At 36.7% G+C, this 18265-nt stretch overlaps 1 protein-coding gene across 3 annotated transcripts in view; it reads right to left on the bottom strand.

Moving 5' to 3' along the window:
- AKAP6 (A-kinase anchoring protein 6) overlaps positions 1 to 18265 on the bottom strand; it is a 636231-nt gene that overhangs the window by 141828 nt on the left and 476138 nt on the right. For all 3 annotated transcript variants that reach the window (XM_073010910.1, XM_073010912.1, XM_073010911.1), the window contains one exon: positions 8476 to 8596. In XM_073010910.1, coding sequence (XP_072867011.1) covers positions 8476 to 8596 — 121 coding nt within the window. The remainder of the gene's footprint in view (positions 1 to 8475; positions 8597 to 18265) is intronic.

Below are 18265 nucleotides of genomic sequence, written 5' to 3'. Positions count from 1 at the left end.
TTAGCCCCAATATGAATATAACCACTAAAGATAAGTAATTTAAGAACAGGGCATGCTAAAAAGCAGGTGAGGGCCACTGCTATGAAGTCACTGACCTGAAACATATACATAGTATTGAGTAGTTCAGGAGCCAAAGATGGCAGTGATCCAAAAACTCTTTCTTATTAGAAATTTAAATGTTCCTCTAATTTCTTTTCTAGAAACTAGAAAGAAATCTACAAATATCTGGGGCTAAAGCAAAAGCTATCAGGTTAACAAAAGAGTGAATACTATACATTCCCATCTAATTAAGTAAAAGTCACTTTTCAAAAAATTAAAGGCTGAAATTTTTTGCAACTTAATCCAAAATTTTATTAGCAAACTCTAATTATTATCCTGATTGGAAGTCATAAAATCTCCCAAACAGGTCAACTAATTTAAGTGCTATCTGTAATCATTTGGATTTTAGCATGATGGTTATTACTTATTACCCTGAAACCAAGCAGCACAATGAGATATTGATTACTTTTAACCTTTAGATCCAAGGATTCAAGAAAGGTCAGAGGAGGGGAATACTCTACCTCTCTTGGCTGGCAAAGGGATAGCCTTCAGGAGAATTCAAATGATTCCCATTGGCCAAGTACATCCAAGATTAGTTTATTCTCTAGGCTAACAAGAAATGATGATACTTTTAAAAATAACACTCGGCACATATTTAGTGAGCATTACCTTTATATAACCAACGGCTTCAGATGTGCTTCACATCACAGCAAGTCTCAGATTGTTAACCCTTTACCAAGTTTTGTTTGTGGAAGCCTCTTTATTGAAATGAGATAGTAAATATAGGAGCATTTGTTGGAATAAACTTATCTCATTGAACTCAGAGTTCTTAGCAGATTCCAAAAGGCTGAATACAATCATTGGCCACTGTTGGCCACTAGCATTTCTTTTGGTTTTCTTTTTCCATGACAGCATTTAGAAATATTTTTCACATTTGTGCTGCTAAAAGCAATGAGTCCTAGGTAGGGTCCAGCAGAATTACAGGCAAGAGAAACATAACTGTTATGTGTTAGATTAATTTGCAGAACACTTGGCATTATTATTGCCAAGTCGTCAAATTGTTCCAAGTTGTTCCGGAAGGTTGTTATTAATAGTATGTTTTCTGAGGAAAGTTCTGTCTACTTTTGGAACTGCATTTCTGTTGCCAAGGAAACTCCTTTAAGCACAGTTTTCTAGGAGCACACTGCTGCTTTTGTTTGCCAGTGTCCTATTCATATCATCTAAGTAAGCGTTTTACGTGCTCCAGCCTTCAGTCCCAAATGTTGAAGTTTTAGCCCATTTAAGTTGCTTTTTCAAACATAGCTAATGGCTGCTATGATTTCCCTCTCTCCCTTTCTCTCCCCTCACTCTCCACTCTCCATCCAAGCCCCCCTCTCCCCGCCTTCTTCCCACTCTGCCTCCAACATGCCCAACTCTTACTATTCAAGTTTTATTTTTTTAAACAGTTGCATTAGGGCAGATAGTTTTCACAAGTTTTTGATAAATTAACTTTAATTTGAATAATAATTCCATAGGTTGTAGCATTAGTCCTTCAAGTGTTAATTATCTTTTCACTCTAAAATTAATGTACTCATTTCCTACTGACTCCTCTACCCCATTTATTGAAGTGCTGAGGAAAACATGTCATTGAGTCCTGAGCCAGCCCTGTTGTTGTGATTAAGCGTGGTCACATGGCCCATCTCTGCCAAAAGGAGGGCCCTGAGAAAAGGTGACAAAGACAGTGATTTCCTGTCAGCAAAGAGTACGACAGGGCTGTCTAGAAGTGATGCAAATGAGGGGAACTTTCCCCACGGCTTGTTTGATCCACTCTAGGCCAGAGCCAGCCAGGCCAGGGAGAGAAAGAGCAGCACAATGCCTCAGAGGCCAGCCCAGAGAGCCAACGCACCTTCCGGACAGTAGCTCACCCGCTAGAGACAAAAACTGCTGGCGGGGCTTCCCTTCCTTGCCCCTCCACACACAGAGCCAACTATTTCTTGGCATCCTATTCTCTTACCATCTTTTTTTTTTTTTTTTCTTTTTAAAGAAGTGATTCAAATAGGAATTACAGGCTCCAGCATGAACAGTGTTTCAAACGTTGTTGAGAAACCACATTCATCTACTTTTTCTTCCCCTAAACATTTTCAGGATAAGTTTTGCCCTCTCTCAAAACAAGAAAAAAAAAAAGGAAAAAAACATATTCAAGTATTCATAGCAAACACCGATTCATTAAAGCTCAAATTAATATGACAGTTAATCTAAGGAGTTTTCAAACTTTAATAAAAATAAAACAACAAATTCATTTCTAGATAAGCAGTAGAGACAATCTATGTCTTTCCATTCTGATCACTTTTTAAATGACTAGATAATGTTATTTGAAATATTATAATGAATTTAAGCATATTCTTCTTATCTTAATGGAGTTTTAATCTAACATACAATTAAACTATACAATTAATCTACCAGGAAAAGAGGTAAAAAATTATCATTAAGTTTTTGTGCCTGATATATCTAGTACGTTTTTACCTTGGCTGCTTCAATAACTGTAATTTGTTTCATTTTGAACATCAGGGTAGAGATGTAACACTCAACACTGAAATTCCAATATAAGGCCTAATTAACAGAATTTAATTTTTTGACACAGTCCTTCTATTCTATACACCACCATGTGAATTTTTTTTTTAAAGTTAATGAATTTTCTTCTATTTCAAGTCTAGCTACTGCGACCTGGACCATGAACCAACCTAACATTACACTTTCAGGAGCTCAAGTTTAGTCATAAGAATATCAAATCACATCTGAAATTAGTTAGATCAATTTGGTCCAGAACAAAATAAAAGAGAGCTATTCCAGAAGGCTGAAATGTGTGAATTTATAAAATACAGGAATAGTGTGATTAATCTGTTTTCTGTGATCAGTCCATATCTATGACAACATCATTTTGATATCAATAGTTATAAAATAGCAAGTCAACTATGTTCCATTTTTCTTCTTGTACTCTATATTTCCTATTTCTCAGAATTTCTATTTCTATTCCATATATATTTATATTTAATAATTATTATGGTTAGAAATTTATTTACCATACCATTCTAAGCCCTTATATTTAAAAAAAAAATCCTAAAAGAAAATGTTTTCACATCTAAGTATCAAAACAAAATTTCTTCAAAGGAAATTATATCTCTTTTTCTTATAGAGAGTACACATTTTGCAGTTGGACACATTTTCCTCTTTGCTTTCACGACCAGGAAACTCAAAATATAACACTGGGATCACGTTTTAGTAACTTTATAGGGCTTTACAGTTTATATACAGGCATATTAACTCTTCTTACAGATGCAACTTCTAGTCTATGTATATTTTCTCCAGTGTGATTTGTATTTATATTTTTAAAATATTTGTATTATTTTTGTGTTGATTCTTAGAAATAACCTTAAATTCATAGCAGGGTAAAAATGTAATTGATCTGTTTAGTAGCCATGGTATTATATAAATGAATGGCCCTTTTCCTTTTAAACAGAGGACATGTTTGGACTTCTATGAATGGAGCCATATGAGTAACTAACCTTCAAAATTAAGTACAAAATCTTTAGTATAAATTATCTGAAAGTACAAGGGTCTTAGTTGAATTGGATACTTATTTAGTAGTATTTTAAGCTGGGAGAGTTATTTTTAACCCTTTATAAATCATGTACAAATCATGTTGCTTGACAATGGGGATATGTTCTGAGAAATGTATATCCCTGCTATAATCTCTCCTTTTCTCCCCACCTCACTTTCTGCTCTCTTTCCAATCAGTGTTTCATGATTTTGCCACTGTATGAACATCCTAGAGTGTACTTAGATAAACCTAGATGATAGAGTAGATGGTAGAGACTACTACACATCTTGGCTATATGGTAGAACCTATTGTTCCTAGGCTACAAACCTGGACAGCATGTCACTATACTGAATACTGTAGGCAACTGTAACACAATGGTAAGTATTTGTGTACCTAAACATAGAAAAAGTACAGTAAGAATATAGTATTATAACCTTATGGGACAACCACTGCATATGTAGTCCATCATAGGCCAAAAATCTTGTTATGCGGCCCATGACTGTAATCTAATATTTTATTGGTGAGGAGAAGGTAAGCTATCATTCAAGGAACAAATCTATAAGTGGGGTGTTTCAGTGAGCTTCATACTATCTGAAAACTCGTGTTCAATTATAACAATAATCACCGGGCTGCAACTTCTGAATTTGGCCCTTCAAATGAACCCTTGGAGTCTGGAACTCCACACTAACATAGGATCACTAGGAGGTCTGTCATCTGTGCTCTGTAGGTAGCAGCAAACTGGCAGTCCTTTGTGCAAAGGTAAGGAGTCCCTGATAGGGTACACCCTCACCATACTACAAAGTCAGCTGTAGCTGCTGGGGAGGACAGTGCAGCAGCAACAGCAGCAGTCTGAGCTATAACTCTCCAATCGTTGAAATGCTTCTAGGTCACTCAGTCTGTAACACTTAGAGGATGGGGGAGGAGGTGTTGTGAGCTTCCCCAAGCCTAAGAATAATGCCACCTTTGATCTGTAGAAATGAAAAAATGGAGCTTTTCCTTCACAAGTGGGTTTTAAATATTTCTCCATTAATAGTTAATGCACATGCAGACCAGCAGAGTGACAGCTCCCTGTGATTATGAATTCTGGCGTCGTAACTCTAGTCCAAATAGGAGCTGAACTTTCAAAATCATAGTGGTTACTTTTGACAAATTAAATTGTCCTACTTAGGAAGATAGGAGGAATGAAGAGAAAGAAAGCGAGAGAGTGGGTGCAAATTTTTCTTCGAGGTAATTCTCAGGTTGAGGAAGAAAAAATGAGAAAAGACTACATTGGTGTTTTCTAGGCTGACGATATTGCCAATGTTTGTTAGAAAATAGATATAGAAGGCTCCTATTCAGAGGTAAAGCAAGACAGATAAGGGGGAAGGGAAGTCATTGGCAGTATAACTCACTGTCTCAAAACAAAGAAGTATTTAAGGGAATGGTTAGTTTTTAATAGGAATTAGGTTGCTTGAGACTGCAGTTTAAAATTAACTCAAAAAATGGTCTTAAATTTCTAACAATATAAAAATAACAAGAAATAGTTTAAATAGAAAGTCCACTTTATAGCCCATTGCAGTATTAACGTTCCTGAATTATGTCAAGTTGTACTAATGTAGTCTTTGCCCATTAAATCCAATTATTTGTCTTTATAAATTCCTTGTGTGTTTTGCTGGCTTTGGATAGCCTAAATATCACAATAGATGCTCCACTCAGGATATCTGCTGGGTGGATAATCTAGGGTTTCTGTATTCATACAATCTGTAGTTTCATATTTAGGAGGTAAAGCTAGCTGATTTTCTAGTGGAGACCAGGATATAAAAACATATAGGTAAAGTCAGGAAGGTAATGCATAATGTTGAAAAAGCTAAATAAGCTTCACTCTCACTGACTACCATCTTACTAGATTTTATCTAACCTGACATTTCTAAATGCATACCTTGGGGATCAACCTAGGACTCTGTAAGTGCATGAGTCAGGGTTTGGGCATAAATACTCCAGGAAAGGAGTTGAGTGATGAAACACAGAGAGCCACCGACGGAGAGAAGAACAAAGGTTTTAAATGCTCTAATAGAAGGAATAAAGATTCAGTCCTGCTCTGTAGTTTCCTAGGATTTTTGCCATCAGTCGGCTGAAGATCTCCCTTAAAAGTTTCACTTCATCCTTTTCATTAATACCAGGGATGATGAGCTTCATTTTCATCCTTGATTTTTAAACTCACAACTGTTGGTTCAATATCAGCTATATAAGGTGTTTGTTCAATAATTTATACAGTACAAGTTTAAGGTATTTTCCTTGGTGTTATATAAGTATTTTAAAAAACGAAAATGGTATAGATATGTGAGATTGACTGGGAAATGCTGTAAAATGGGTTGGGAGGTCTTGAGTTGTCACAATGACTGGGGAACATGAAGAGTAAATGTTCTGTAGTGTTAAAGACAGGCCCACAAACTGGAAAAAAAAAAAAATGTTTTGCCCTAAATGTCAATGGTGCCCTTAATAAAAAATCTTGATAAAGCACTGGTATCTTTTGGGGTCAACAAATAAAAAGATTAGAGATAAATAAGGTAGTCTCAAACTGTATTTAAAACCTAGCAAGGCCTGGGCACCAATTGAAGAGCTTTATTCCTTCAGGTATCTCTATGATCAACAGACCATAAATACCCCTTTCTCAAGGCATCAGTTCAGTTGATTCCTGGAAAAACAGATTAGAATAGAGGAATAGGGTATTGAAAATATTGACCTAACCTGGAAATCCCTGAGGATTCCTGGGAAGACATGAAATTAATTCTTCTCATCAGTTTTTCTAACTTAGGAGCCACCTGAAGTTCTACACGACTCCTCAGTCAATATCCTCAGGATTGCTCTGGAGGCTTCCAAGCCTCCGGAATAATTTGGGAGCGCACATAAAGAAAGACCCTACAGACTTGCAGCATTTTCTACTGGTTTCTAACTCAATCTTTAATTTTGCTTATAAGCCAAATGCAAAGTTAGTGCTGGTCTAATGAGCAGAGCTATGTTAAGCACCTAAAAGCAGAAGAATGGTGACAGGACGTGAGTCACAAATGAAAAATCACAGTACAGAAAATGTTTGGAAAAATACTATAACCCAGAAGTTCTGAGTGGGTGGAATAATGGTCTTCGATATGCCAGAATGGGAATTTTCAGGCAAAGCACTTATAAGGAAACCGCAAGAAAAAGAAGACTGCATTTTTGTTCAATGATTTCCTATTAATTGTGATGTAAATTATATGAATGTGATTCTGACAAAGAATAGCACTGTTTCTGAAAAAATAGTGTCTTATGTGCAAAATACAAAATGCATCAAGAAGAAAAGAAATGTTATTTGGCACCATGAGTGCGATAAAGTCCGAGATAATGGCTTATGGTTAGGTAACCTTTTATATTTTTCCCGTTTGGCTCAATTTTTAACACTTAAGTCTTAGGGATAAAATATTTTTCTATCACTAAATTAATATAGATTTATACACGTTTTCATGTGCAATTCCTGATCCTGATGTGAAATGTGAAGTCATCTAGTTTTAGCTAAATTCGGTTGAGACTGTTACCGTAACAATATGTTATGCCAGAAGATATATTAGATAGCTGTGTTGTTAATGTGGACGGCTATCCATACAGGAAACAGCTAACAGTCAACAAACTCAATTAATGTTGGACTGAATTCTTTAGAGAATAAAATGTCCCCATTTGCTGGGTCCCTGGGGAGCTTATATCTTCTCTTAACTGAGATGATTCCTAGGGGACACTAATTAAAGTCAACCAGACTCTTGAAAAGTACAAATATCTCTCTTTAGGGGAGCTAAAAGTTAAAATAATTTATTAAAGAACGGTAATTTAAAATGATAACATTGAAGAAGAAAGAAGGCAACTTTTATTTGACCTTGAATGTACTTCTTATTCTATAAGAAATTTTAAAAACTAGAGGGTAGTTGTTTCTTGTCATTATACTGTTGCTGATTCTGTGGTTAGTTATTAATTTTATTTTTTATGATTCACAATCTGCTCTTTGAAACATGCCATATGCTCAAAGCAATTCAAGGATGACAACTGTCAGAATTACTCCAATAAAAATTGCCTAAATGAGGAAGATTTACTGCAGTCTGATATTTCAGTGGAAAGTCCCTCTTCCCTCCCCCTGACAGCTTTTTCAGACACTGTGAATCCTGCAACCATTTTTTTAAGGCAAAATCACATGATTGCTTTTTAACTGCTAAGACTATTTAAGTAGAATTGGTAAAATACAGTAGGTTAAGGGTGGATTAGCAGACATGGAAAACAATATAGATAGTTATTAGATGGATTGCGTGCAATCAATACATGAGTTTCAAGCCAGTTTTCTTAAATCACATGGAAATATATTGACGTAATACGACAACGTCTGCTCTATGTATCACTAATAAACATTAAATTGGATGAACACTGTAATTTGGCAGCAGCAAGCCAAACCAAAGGCAAATTTCTTTTTTCCCTGGGAAGATCTGAGGGGTAGATAGAATCCACCTGAGTGCTCCAATCGTACCACGTTTTGTTAAATGTTACTAGTCCATTTATCCTTCATTTTGTTTCAGTCTATTTATGAATGCAGTTTCATTTATTGCTATTCATCTTGAAGATAAATCTTTGTCCTTCTATAGAATTACAGCAAATAGAATGTGATAAAGGGAACTTTCTTGCAATTATGATGTCGGTGCAGCCTGTCAGCACACAAGGGATGGAAATGAGTTTGGGGACAGGGAAGGGAATTCTAATAGACACCATGATACATACAATGAACGAAAAGATATCCTGAGAGACAGAGAGACTTGTCAGGCTAATCAGATCTTCCACAGCAAGGTAAAGGCAGGAAGGGTAGCTCTAACCTTGTAAAGATGCTGCTGCTGCTCCTCTGACATCATCAGGTCGTGGCTGTCCATCACAAGGGACTCCATGTCAATCAGCCAATCCCAGAGCTCCTGATATTCTGAATCAAAGTCCAGAAGCCTGAAGATAAGGCACAAAATGTAGTACGCATAAATACAGTGTAGTTGTTAAAATCTCATATTAGAATAATATATTCTTGAAAACCCATGATGTTCCTAGTGATATCTACAAAAAGAGAAGAGAAAATTTCTATGTTGTTACACAGTGGGCAAAATAGAAACTCAAACCTGCGACACAGCCACCTCTTAAGATTGTGAAAACATAGTATGCAATTCCAGTGCTCATACCTGAGACATGTTATGGCTATTTCCATTTTCTAACCCTTTCTGAGGATTTGCAGCACTTGAACAAAATGATCACCACCGCATCCTTAAAAAAGAGCACTGCCATTTAATAGACTGAGAAATAGAGAGTCAGTGACTTGTAGAAGGTTACATGGTCCCAAATTTTGGGTAAGAACAGCACCCTCAAAATTTGAACCCCTTTCCCCTCTACTAGATTTTCTATGGGTATTACATCTAACAGATTTATGATTAAGAATAACAATTTAACTAATTTCTCTATAATGATCACTATCAGATCCAAATATATTGATATATACTATCAGATCCAAAATACTATTTTCACTGGGAAATCTCTCAATCATTTATCTGTCCCTCTGCTGTCTATCTGCCTATCTCTGCAAACACATATCCTACATTTATTGTTATGGATGAGTAGTCAGCATTTCAGTTTAACACTCAGAGATAGGCTTGAGTGACTCTGGTAAGCCAGTGAGAACCAGTGGCAGATCCAGTATTAGACAGGTGTTCCCCACAGACATGTAGGAAACAAAGGTAAGGACAGGAAGTCAAAACAATGAATCTTTGAATAGCCAGCAATCATTAAAATTCAAAGGAGGATCACTATGGTTTTCAACAAAATAAATCATTAGAATAAGGAGCTTAAAAGGATTAATGTGATTCTCTATTGAAAGCCTGGTGAATAAGTAAAGCCCAGATTCTTCTAAAACACTGTGATCTGAAAATGAAAGTACAGAATGAAAAACTATGACTTTGTCCTTTACCCCCAAAATCATCCCACTAAAAGAAATCCTACAGTCTTGTCAAATTGTAACTGAGCAAAACCCTATCAGTACTAATGAGGCAGCAGCCTCAGGTACGAATCTGAATTTTTCAGTTGAGTATTTTATTACTACCTGTTCCTGTCTCTGTACATTAAATGACTGCTTTCCATGAAAATATAAATCCACTTTTAATAACTTGTAATTTAATCTTAATAGATCTGTCAAAAAATTTAAGGTGTGCCTGGTGATGGGGGTGAGGGGGAATAGATCTAGGATTGTCTATTTTATTTTAGTTACTTTATCATAATTATAAAGATCCCTGATTAGAACTATAAGTACCCAAGGGCAAGGATCAACACTGGCTAACATGTGGAGTTTATTAATCAATGTTTACTGAATGCCAATGATGGGTATAGTTGATATACTTAAAACCTTTAGTAAGGCTATGGTGGCCTAGAGCAGTGTTTCTGAAACTAAAATGTGCATACAGTGCAACTGATCATCTTGTTAAAAAGAAGATATTGATTCAGTAACTGTTCTAGGGTGGGGCTTGAGATTCTTCATTTCTAACAAGTGTTGGCAACACTGATGGTCCATGGATCACACTTTTTTTTTTTTTCTTTTTGAGATGGAGTCTTGCTTGTTGCCCAGGCTGGAGTGCAGTGACTTGATCTCGGCTCACTGCAAGCTCTGCCTCCCAGGTTCACGCCATTCTCCTGCCTCAGCCTCCTGAGTAGCTGGGACTACAGGCGCCCGCCACCACATCCAGCTAATTTTTTGTATTTTTACTAGAGATGGCGTTTCACCGTGTTAGCCAGGATGGTCTCGATCTCCTGACCTTGTGATCCACCCGCCACGGCCTCCCAACGTGCTGTGATTATAGGCATGAGCCACCGTGCTGGGCCCATGGAGCACACTGAGTAGCAAGGACCTCCAGCATATATGTGAAATCTGAACTAGTATCCCATTTCAAAACACTAAAACAAAACAAAACCCAACCACTATAAAAGGGCCAAACAAAAAATAAATCATATGATTTTCTTTATTGACTCTGTGACTAATAAGGAATAACTAATAAACATTTCCTTATGTGATAGGTATAACCATATGGAAATACTTCCTGAATTATGGTCACTATTTCTCTCTCCTTGCACCCTCCTATATTTTAACCATAAAGACAGAAAAGGTGGAATGCCACCCACAAAATTAGAAGAGTATATCATTCAAGGGATTATTAAAGCAAAGGGGAAAGGAAGAGAAAGCTCACCCTTTCCATGTCAGAGGATTTGGAGAATAAAAAAGAATAAGGCAGGAGGAACAGGTGCTCAGATGTGTGTTCTTCTCTGTCTCGGCCTAAGACCTAGAAAGGAGGCATGTGAAACAGGCTGGGAAAAAAGCCCAAAGCACAAGGATGTCAACTCCATTTCCTGGTCAGAACTCTGGGAGGAAATTGCCTCATACATTGTCCCCACAATAACCTGGAGTGGGGATGCTGTAGACAGAGAGAGATCTTTGGTTAGAATTCTCTTTGCTCTGTTGTTCTCTCATTCTCCTAAGAAGAGACTCCAAGGTTCTTGAGAGTTCAGCTGGTGAACTTGAAAGAGGCATTGCCATGACAACAAAGGCACAACGACGGCCTCTCTCCAACAAAAGGAGAGCCAGGTGGGTCTCTGAATCCAGACCACAGAGAGTTGGCAGGGTCAGTGAGGGCTACGTTGAGACTTAGTCAGCAAGAAATACCACCAAGCCCCGACCAAGTCAAGAAGTAACAACATAAGCTAGACCAGCTACAGCCCTCTGTGGGAGGAAGCGTCATAATATCCTTGAAAAAACCCATTTCAATAAGCCCAGCCAGCCTGTACCTAAGCACTGTGTTAAGCCAGGGGACTCCACTGTACCCCAGAATTACAAGATCATGTAAATCCCTATATGCTCAGATGTCTTCTTGGAGAAAATAATGGAGACAATTAGAAAATCTGAAAAACAGAGCATTGATCCCAAGAGAGTATTTCCTAAAGAGAATGTTAATTTATTAGAGAGGCTATAATGTGTCTCAGAGCCTAAACTCTGATCTTAAAGCAAGTTTTCCTCTTGCTTTTCTAGGAAAGTGTGAGTGATCATAAAAATGATCAGTCAGCAAGAGAAAAGAAAGAAGCTTGTTTCTTTTTCATTCATGTGTACCACAGAAAAAGAAATTTTGATTATGACTAAGAAATTCAAAGGGAAGAGATGAATGTATTATCTTTGCATCCTCAGTGTCCAGCATAGTCCCTGGTGATTGATGATAAATGAATCTAGATAAAGAAACCAAAAACCTTCAGTGGGGCAAGAATGACTTCAGAAAAGCAGCATATGTCAGCAGACATAATAGCATCTCATCGCCAAAGGCCAATACCAATACAACCAGTGCCATGAACAGGCTGCTTTACTCATTCTTTACGTGAGATTGTGTTTTTACTATATTAAAATGGTAAATTCACTTACTTAAAATGATTATATGTAGTAGATGTTAAATCAATGTTAATTGCCTTCCCCTTCCTTTCACCTCCTCCTCTTTTCTATAGTGAAAGATAAACAAAGGAGGTTTATGAACATGAGAATTATTAATGAATAGTTTTCAAATAAATTAAAAATACATAAAATAATAAAATGCTCTGAAGCATGGAAATTTTTTCACTGGCTTTTTAGCATGCATTTATATCTATTGAACTGTTTCCTTCTATTATTCTCCTTATCATGGGCCTTGGAACAAAAGTCACTTAAGACTTTTTCTCAAACAGTCTACACTGGAGACCTGCAAGTAGCAAATGAACCAAATACAGATACTCACCTTTTATCCACTCTAGTTTGTTTTCATCCTAGCAGAGAATATTTAGATTTGATATTTGATTTGTTAGATACAAATGCCTTGGTACCACATTTTGTTTCATTGGTACACAATGAACACCAATGTCCTAAACAACAAATTCTCACAAAGTCTCAAAACAGAAGACAAAAACCTTTTTCTTAAAAGCATTTGTGCCTGATTTCAGATTCTTGGCCATGTGTTAATCCACAAGTTGGAAAAGACCTGAAATTTTTCCACATTTACTGAAATCAAACATATAACAATGGCAAATCAAAGCCAGGTGCAGTGGCTCACACCTGTAATCCCAGCACATTGGGAGGCCCAGGCAGATAGATCACCTGAGGTCAGGAGTTTGAGACTAGCCTGGCCCACATGGCGAAACCCCACCTCTACTAAAAATACAAAAATTAGCCAGGCATGGTGGCACATGCTTGTAGACCCAGCTACTTGGGAGGCTGAGGCAGGCGAATTGCTTGAACCCAGGCAGCAGAGGTTACAGTGAGCTGAGATCATGCCACTGTACTCCAGCCTGGGCGACAGAGCAAGACTCTGTCTCAAAAAAACAGTGGCAAATCAGAAATAAATTACTGAATTTCTTTGCAGGTCCTTTCTAAAGATTCTGAAATTACCACAATTTAATGTCCCCATTATTACAGGAAACTTCTTAAGTAAGGAAAGAGTTCACTTTCTTACGTTTATGTTACCTGCAAAGGCATGTTTTTTGAGTGATTTTATAAGACAATGTGCTCCAGGAAAAGTTCCAGCTACTCTACAGGAAAACAGAAAAGATCATGAACAAGTGAATTTATCAAGGGTAGGGCAGAACTAGTTAACAGGTCTATATTCCCTTGGAGAATACGCTGATTTTATCAGCTGAATTCAGAACCAGGATCTTCTCTTGAATTTCTAGCGACAACTGCTCTCATCTCTCTGTTTTGAAGGGAGAGAGGTGATTAAAACTGTGGCAAGTAGCTTATAATCTTATAGGAATACAAATATAAGAACTATGAGTTCTTTTGGATGGACTTTCCTCATAAAAATTTCTTTGTAATTATGCTTGGGTTTATGTCAAGGCAGTCAATCTCATTTGTAACCTCCTAGATGTTAAAAGGTCTGTTAGCATACCATTTTAATACTCTATGAATATGTTACAATTTCCATGAAAGTGTTATAAAGCAGATTCATATATACTCTATGAAAGTGTTATAAAGCAAACATTTAACCAAAATGTATTCTCTTCGATACTTTTTATTTAAATTGCCATATACTCGATCTTAAATGGGTTCACAGTAAAAGAGTTGGACATTCTGATATAGGTAGCTTAATCATGTTATGGGGAGAAAAAGTCTTCTAACTTGAAGTCAGTTTTTCTTAGACAAACATAGAAGTATAAATGTATCTGTTTTATAGTTTAAGGATCTAAACAGACAAGGCTATAGAGAAATAGATGTGCAAAATGTTTCTTTAGTGTTTAGTTTTAAGTTTGGGTTTAAGTACTATGGGCTCTAAGTATTTCACAGCATCTTGCCCACCATTTTACTTTGCCTTTTTAAGGTTAAAAAAGATTCTAGGGCTTTTATAAATAAATCAAATACTAACAACCTTATTTAGCATCATTTTTCTGCAGATTTGATGGTAATATATTACTTGTGAGGCCAGCATAGTTTAAGAAATAATCCTTCCTCTAAACCCTGATGGGAGTTATATTTGACTAGCTAAGTGTTTGAATACATAAATGCATTCAGCCTTTGGTATTTAAAGTGAGCATCATTAACTCAACATTTCAACTTAAACTTTGCTTAAATGATAAAGTTTCACCCAAGTGAAATCAATGGGAGGTGTGTGTGAATATATGAGGTTTCAACTGGGCTCACTAAGGAATTTTGATGAAAACAGACAACCAAATTAAGAAATCATCAAAATAGAGCAATTATTGTTTGAAAAAAATATGTAACACTAAAAGTCCTCACAGGTTTTCTACCTAAGGCTGAGTAATCGTGTGTGTGTGTGTGTGTGTGTGTGTGTGTGTGTGTGTGTTTTGGGGCACTTAAGAATATATCTTTTGTATGCTTAATGTTAATTCACACTAAGACATCTAAAAACACCAGACTGGTTCCTGAAATACCACCTGTCTATATTGGGAGTTCTATTAAATGATCCAATTTTCCTAGCTTCTTTAGCATATTGATTCCTTCCCCAAATATTCACTAAGTGTTCGCTGTTCACATTATTTGCCTAGGAAAGTTTGCCTCTGGCTTTCAAAAAAGACATGTAAAAGAGTGTAACAAAATCTTGCAAAAATATAGTTTAAGTATTTTACTGAAGTAAAATACTAATAATAGATCAGAATTTCCCATCATCCTCTACTCCATGTGTCATCTAAGCACAGAAGGGAGATATAACAGTGGTGCCTGTTATGTCTCCAATCATAATATCATCAAAGAATAAAATGTAGCTTTCCAGACATGGAATCTGATATGCACAGTTGCATGTAGAATCCCTTTCCACTCTAAACATATTAAAGTGTGGACACTAATTTACTATTTTGAATGAAAATTCATGAGCGACTTCCTCATGAGAAAAGCAGCCTGCCTTTGCCATTAATAAATAAAAAGGAATATGGAGTTCTTTCTAGCAGTAATTTCCTCAATTTTTATATATACCCACATACATGTGAACATGTCTAAGAAAAATAAAATCAAGCCTACAAACTTATTAATAACTGGCCCTGCTTTCTCATGGACCATCTGTCCACCAACACCTATTATTTAAATAAAAAGCATAAAGCACCAAGATAATCCATTAAAAATTCTAACCAACGAGATAATCTATAACATTAGAAACATCAGTGTAGATTTCTGGGTGTATTTAGAGGATTCTGTTACACTATCAGGAAGTCAAAGGCTTGTCCAAGTTTTTAGATAATATGCTGGACTAAGTTCTACCCAGGGAAACAGAAAACATTCTGAAGAATTTTAAAATCAGTAGTTGGAATAACAAATGGATAAATGTACTTCAAAAGACAAAGAGATTATTTTTTTAAAAGATAAACCGTCCTATGTTATCATTTGTGTGTTAACAGGGGAATGGATCCAAACCTAATGGCACACTGGTGTGGGTTGGGCAGTTCACTCTTTCATTAAAGGATTACCCTACTCCAGGCCTCACTAGTTTTCCGAGATGTAATAGGCAATATATCAACAACCTGGAAATAATTGTTTGTTACCAAATCCTGGCAAAAGTCTGGTAGCACAATTAATATGAAAAGTTATCCTTTATTGAGACTGACCCTACCCAGAGAGTGCTATGCTTGGACTACAAGATTTTAGTTACTTATAGAACTGTTCTTACTGAATTGTGCTTTGACATCACTTCTGCAGCCTACATCAAAAAACTGCTTTGGGGATTTGACTTCTCTTGCATGGATGTAGTATCACAGACACCTGTCTCTGCCTTAAAGCGCTGCAGTAGAAATTCCTCTCAGGTCTCAACAGCATAAGAAGTTGTGCATCATCTGATACAGATTATTTTTAATCATAGGACACTATGAATTCTCTGATAGATCAAATTTCATTTTATTCTTTGGGTGTGGATAGCCCAGAGCCAAATCATAGCCTTTCTTGAGGACACACATAGGATATACATTTGTTTATTTTCTTTTTTTTTTTTTTTTTTTTTTTTTTGAGACGGAGTCTTGCTCTGTAGCCCGGGCTGGACTGCAGTGGCCGGATCTCAGCTCACTGCAAGCTCCGCCTCCCGGGTTTACGCCATTCTCCTGCCTCAGCCTCCCGAGTAGCTGGGACTACAGGCACCCGCCACCACGCCTGGCTAGTTTTTTGTATTTTTTAGTAGAGATGGGGTTTCACTGTGTTAGCCAGGATGGTCTTGATCTCCTGACCTCATGATCCGCCCATCTCGGCCTCCCAAAGTGCTGGGATTACAGGCTTGAGCCACCGCGCCCGGCCTTGTTTATTTTCTTACTTTACTTTTGCCTAAATTATTTCAGTCAAACATTTATTCTATTTTACTGTCAATATTTTTGTAAGTTGACTCAGATCCTTTGTTGAAGGGGATAGGAAAATGAATAAAGGAATACATTTGAAAGAAAAGAGCTAACCTCAGTATACTAAAATGAAGTAAGTGAGATTTGTTTTAGGCGCCTTCTCATTGTCCCTGTTGGCAACTTTCCCCTTTTCCAATGGGCCCCATCAACTCCCCAAAACAGTACAAAAATTGATCATTGTTATCATGAAAGATGTGTGGGGTGTGTGTGTGTGTGTGTGTATAATATAGTATATATATATTTATATATATAATATAGTGTGTATGCATGTGTGTGTGTGTGTGTGTGTATATATATCTTCATTAGTTGAGTACACTGTTAACTTTGAAGTCATACTTCTCCCAAAAGCATGCTTCTACCTCTCTGGTTTGCCTTTTGTTGGCTCTTGGCATGAATGGCATCAGATCAGTGAAGTGGAAGACTATCTAGGTCTACAATCGATTTAACATATTTCACATTAAAGGGGTATAATATCATGACCCAAGTGAACACATTTCTACTGGTAAGATTTTTTTGTTTGTTTTAGTACAGAAAGACCTATTTCAATAATTACATAGTGGTCAGAATATCACTTATACAGGAAGTAGACAGGCACATTTTGCTCCTTTTCACTGTAGCCTACATTGTTACCTTACTATTTAACAGTTCCAGAGCACAAAAAGGGCCTGAATTGAACACTGATCTTCTATTAGACTGAGGTAAGGCAAGAGTCAAGGGAAGGAAGTAGAAATGCAGGATGGAAATAAGATTTCTTTGGGTTGTCTAGTGATTTAATCTATATGTGAGACTGTTATCAACATTGGCACACATAAGAATAGCACATCATTTTATGGCTGGTGTGTACCAAAAAGAAAACACTTTATGTAGCAGTGTTCTAAAAATACCCACTGGGCAGAAATTCAAAATGGTCAGAGTATGTGTGTTTGTAAGAGAGAGAAAGAAAAAACAAGAGAAAGACAGAGAGAGAGAAAGAGAGAGAGAGAGATAGTATGAGAGAGCATGAATATTTTGCATGTTGCTCAACAGAAAACCAGAAAGATTAACCCATGGCAGGAAATCCAGGGTGATTATATCGCTTCTCATTTGGTTAAAGTCATTTGGCATATCTTATTGTTTAATTAATTTAGATAAACAAATTTGGTCTTTAATCAAGTGATATTTTAAATCGTGATTCATTTGTTTTCACTTGTCAATATCACTTCTCTTTGGGGATGTTATATTTATATATACTTTCACACCCATCTAGAGGCACTTCTTTTCCTAAAAGAAAATGAACTCATCTTTCCTGCTGAACTTTTAGCCTATAATCCTATTTTAATTTAAAGTTCATTTTATTCAGCCTGTTGTGCTTGGAATTAACCTATATATACTGTTTCCATTGGGAAGAAAATTTATACTAAACCCTTGTGTGATGAGGGGTGAACTATTCCTGAATTCTCAGACACAAGGCATAAACCTCAACTATATCTCTAGCTGTAGACATTGCCCAATTTCATCCACAGCCAGAGGAAGTCAGGCATACAACTGATGAGACTGGAACTTCTCCCACAGGAGTGGAAGTCCCTTAAAAACTCTCTTGGAATCCTTCTAATTCTAGGAAGCGGAGACAGAAATCACCTCCATGATCTTCTGCTTCAACAGCATCAAACTATTTGTAGTAAACCTCAACACATTCAGATACTCCCCCTACCTAGTTCCTGTCTTATGGCTGAAATCCTCACCCTCCCTCTACATATCCCTCTTCTACTTTTT

Source organism: Chlorocebus sabaeus, chromosome 24 (assembly GCF_047675955.1).
Source record: "Chlorocebus sabaeus isolate Y175 chromosome 24, mChlSab1.0.hap1, whole genome shotgun sequence".
Lineage (NCBI taxonomy): Eukaryota > Metazoa > Chordata > Mammalia > Primates > Cercopithecidae > Chlorocebus > Chlorocebus sabaeus.
The sequence above is the reverse complement of the archived record's forward strand: the minus strand, read 5'-3'. Positions and strand labels throughout refer to the sequence as shown.